The following is a 3,413-nucleotide window of genomic DNA, read 5'->3' on the forward strand; positions in this document are numbered from 1 at the left end:
TGTGTGCTGGTATTTCATGTTTCGCAGCAGGCATTCCCTTCTCCTCCTCCTCCTGAACACATTATATCTTAACAGTATACAATCTTCTGGAACATCCTTTCTCTGGAACACTTAAGATCTGTAACACCAGGCAGAATTTGTGGAGACTGAGAGACTGGACACTGGATTCTTACAGGTGGAATTGTCTAGACCAGACAGAGAAAGAAATTGTCATCTGAATGTTCTATAATGCTCCCCTAATTGTTGCATGTTTTGAATTGTTTCAGAGAAAATTTCCATGTCTATCTCACAAGGAAGGTAACATCTGAATGTTTCACCAAATGAAATAATTTCATTCTGTAAAGAGGCACATCTTAAAAGCAGAATACCAATGCCTACAGCTAACTAAAACTAGATGAAAAGCATAGCGGAACAAACCTATTATAACTTCACATGAGATGAATTAATTACCTGCTAGAAAAGTAGACTAAATTAGCTTTCTGTAGTAACACACGAACCCCACTACAAGACCCTCCATATTAACCATTAATCACAGCAAAACTTTTCATACCAGGAAAAAAAAAAAAGTTATCATAGAGCCTGTTCCCTTCCTTACTTCTGCAGATAACACTACCAGCTAATCAGAGCACTCTGCTTGCCAAAATTAAAAGCACAGTCATAGCAGAAGCTAACTAAATGTCTTTTCCCTTCGCTCAGTGACAGCAGAGATACAAAATCCCATGTGCTTCCTTCAAATGTTTTGGGAGTACTATGTAAGACCTAGATGTTTAGATTGTTCTTTTAGTCCTACTATGCTTAACACTAATACTTCATACTCACTGCAGTAAATTTTAGAGAAGATCCAGTTACTTACTCAGCAAACAGCTTATGTCTTACCATGCTGCTACACAAGACTTTAAAGCTCTAGTCTTACAGCTACAGGATAAGATCACATCAAGCTAATCTACTGATTAATTAGCTAATACTTCATTGTGTAGATTTTCAAATTTATTCCATCAGCAGTGAACTACACTTGCCACAAAACAGTTTAGCCACTCTTTAGTAAGGCTGCTGTGCTAGTTTAAAACTTAAGCTAAAGCATTTCAGATATCCCAGAAAATACATGAATAAACTTTTATTTTTAAGCAACACCGCACACTGTTTTAATACAACCCACACATTTAAGTCAGGTGGAGAGTACTAAACTGAACAATCATGGCTAAAACATTTCCATTGGAAATGTGCTGAAGTTCACAAGTGTCTTCATTACCACCTTACTGAAGTTTTTTTGTGTGTTTCTAGTCTACACACCACATGTTTCATGCAGTCATGCAAATCTGAATCAAATTTTAAATGTTCAGGTAACAGGGAAGTCCATTCTCTGCAAAGATTCATTTTTCACAGAAGAGCCAGGCTAGGTAAGACCAAATATTGCAGGGTTCTTCATGAGAGTACAGGTATTTTAGAAACCATGAACTTTCAGTTGTTCTTCCTTGACAATGCCAATCTAAAGGAGAAAAGCAACATATTTCAGTAAAGCTTACATGCTTAGGATATTACAGTGATATCAAGTTACCACAATCTTTTACTTTGATTAAGGAAACTGCAATATAGTATATACTCAATAAAGCAGTTTTCCAGTTTCCAGAATGTTTCCACTCCAAGCAGAAGAACTGACTACACAAAAAAGAAAATCTTATCAGACATCTGACTTGTTCTGTATTCCTACCACTTAACAGTGTCACATCTCTGCATCATGATTTGCATCAGTAAGCCTCTTTCCTCTACAGTGTTTTCAGTCTCAAAATTACGGTTTGCATCAAACAGTCGATTTTACAAAAGTGGCACTGCCAGAGAACAAGTGGTATGTTGTAGCAGGGTAAATGCATTCTACAGTGCTTTCATTTTTACTGGAGGTTTACTCTCATTCTGCAAGCGCCATTTTACTTTTTGGCTGAAAATACAAACTACAGTGGACATCTTTAGCTGGTTAATTAACATCAGTGCCACCTGTCACTCTACTGCTTCCAGAGAGGTTTAGATATTTATCTGCAGTCCCTCACCTCCAAAAGGAATTGGCAAATGTTCTTCCTCTGGTCACCTTGAAGCTGGATAACTTCACCGTATTCAGGATGTTCAATCACAGTACCATTACAAGCAAATTTCTAGAGAGAAACATTCATATTGTAAGACAATCTGATGTACATTATGATTTTGCTCAGTAAGTCTTTTCAGCTGAACTTTGTCACAGAAGCTGCTTACTAAATTCTGATGACAAGCAAGGCAAAGGCTAGATCTATTTTTTACTGGTTTTGAGAGCAAACGGAATACATCTGCTGATGCATACAGGCACAAACTAAGCTGCTAATGGTAAATTCAGGTGAAGACAGGATTACCTGGCTACTGTGCAGAAGGAACAAGCCAATAATCATTACAAGAATGGAAAATACAGTCATAAGATACAGCCTTTCAGCTCCACACTATTTTAAAATAAGTATTTTAATCCAAGCTAAACTCAAGATCTCTACTTTCAACAGCAACCCAGCTATGACAGAAGCAGGAGTGCAAAAACAGTTCTGCTTTAAACTGATTTTATTCTTCACATCAACAAAGCCAGATATCTGTGAAATTTTAATGAAACCTTCAGAATATATTTTATTTACCTCTTTAGAGGAAAGAAATGTTTAACTTTTTAGCAAAAATCAGTGTCACTAGACACTGACATAAGTTTTGAGAAAGACAGGGAAAGGGATCAACCTGAATATGAAAGTGATGTGCACTGGCAAGTACGAAATAAAACAAATATTCTGCTACTTAGTATTAAAAACTATCATACTCCTTTATATAATATCTTTATTATAAAACCGAATCAGCAACTTCACCTTTTTGAAAGCTTTCACAAGTTTCTTCTTGTCATAATCATCTGCAATTCCCTGAACAGTTGTTAGTGTCTTTCTTCCGTTTCGTTGCTGGATCCTTATATGAATGTAATCCTCAGTCCCTGCCGGGAGTAAGTCGTCACCCTTTGTTGCATCAGCAAAGGGGTCTGCGGGAGGAAAAAGAGTCATGTAATTCCCACAAAGGAAAATATCCAAGCTCAAAACTAATAGGTAAGTTTCTTACTTCACAAAGAGCTTTATTTAGGGGATAACATTGGTGTTTACTCCCCGTTTAAAAAAAAACACTGTTAAAATCAGAGTACTTTTTTCCTACAGCTGTATTAAGTCTCACCATCCTACTAACTCAGTATAGCACTCTCAACTATTATGCACCCAGTTTCTTCAACGCCTTCCCAGATAGAAACCATTTGTAGCTACGGTATCAATTTACTTCGCTATTTCTTGCGAACTAAGTCATGAAGCTCTGAACCTGAAAACATGGTTTCAAGAGAACATGAAGTGCACATAAGTTTCAGCCACATGCATTTTAAGTGA

The 3,413-nt window shown here is 36.8% G+C and overlaps 1 protein-coding gene across 1 annotated transcript; it reads right to left on the minus strand.

The window, feature by feature from the left end:
* Window positions 1–830: 830 nt before the first annotated feature.
* On the minus strand, window positions 831–3,047 carry LOC104621988 (eukaryotic translation initiation factor 1-like). Its single transcript, XM_010288627.1, has 3 exons — window positions 2,862–3,047; window positions 2,043–2,144; window positions 831–1,486 (listed from the first exon to the last, which is right to left on the minus strand). The coding sequence occupies exons 1-3, from the start codon at window positions 3,045–3,047 to the stop codon at window positions 1,442–1,444; spliced, it is 333 nt and encodes a 110-aa protein (XP_010286929.1). The 3' UTR covers window positions 831–1,441.
* Window positions 3,048–3,413: the final 366 nt, after the last annotated feature.

This window comes from Phaethon lepturus, unplaced genomic scaffold (genome assembly GCF_000687285.1).
Source record: "Phaethon lepturus isolate BGI_N335 unplaced genomic scaffold, ASM68728v1 scaffold15096, whole genome shotgun sequence".
Classification (NCBI taxonomy): domain Eukaryota; kingdom Metazoa; phylum Chordata; class Aves; order Phaethontiformes; family Phaethontidae; genus Phaethon; species Phaethon lepturus.

What these genes read in the sequence shown, in the direction of transcription:
- LOC104621988 (XM_010288627.1), bottom strand. Translation starts at nt 3,047, where the DNA reads ATGACTCTTTTTCCTCCCGCAGACCCCTTTGCTGATGCAACAAAGGGT. An exon ending in TTGTGAAAGCTTTCAAAAAG is followed by an intron (nt 2,145 to 2,861) that starts GTGAAGTTGCTG and finishes GTTTCTCTCTAG; the next exon opens with AAATTTGCTTGTAATGGTAC. An exon ending in TTTGCCAATTCCTTTTGGAG is followed by an intron (nt 1,487 to 2,042) that starts GTGAGGGACTGC and finishes TTTCTCCTTTAG; the next exon opens with ATTGGCATTGTCAAGGAAGA.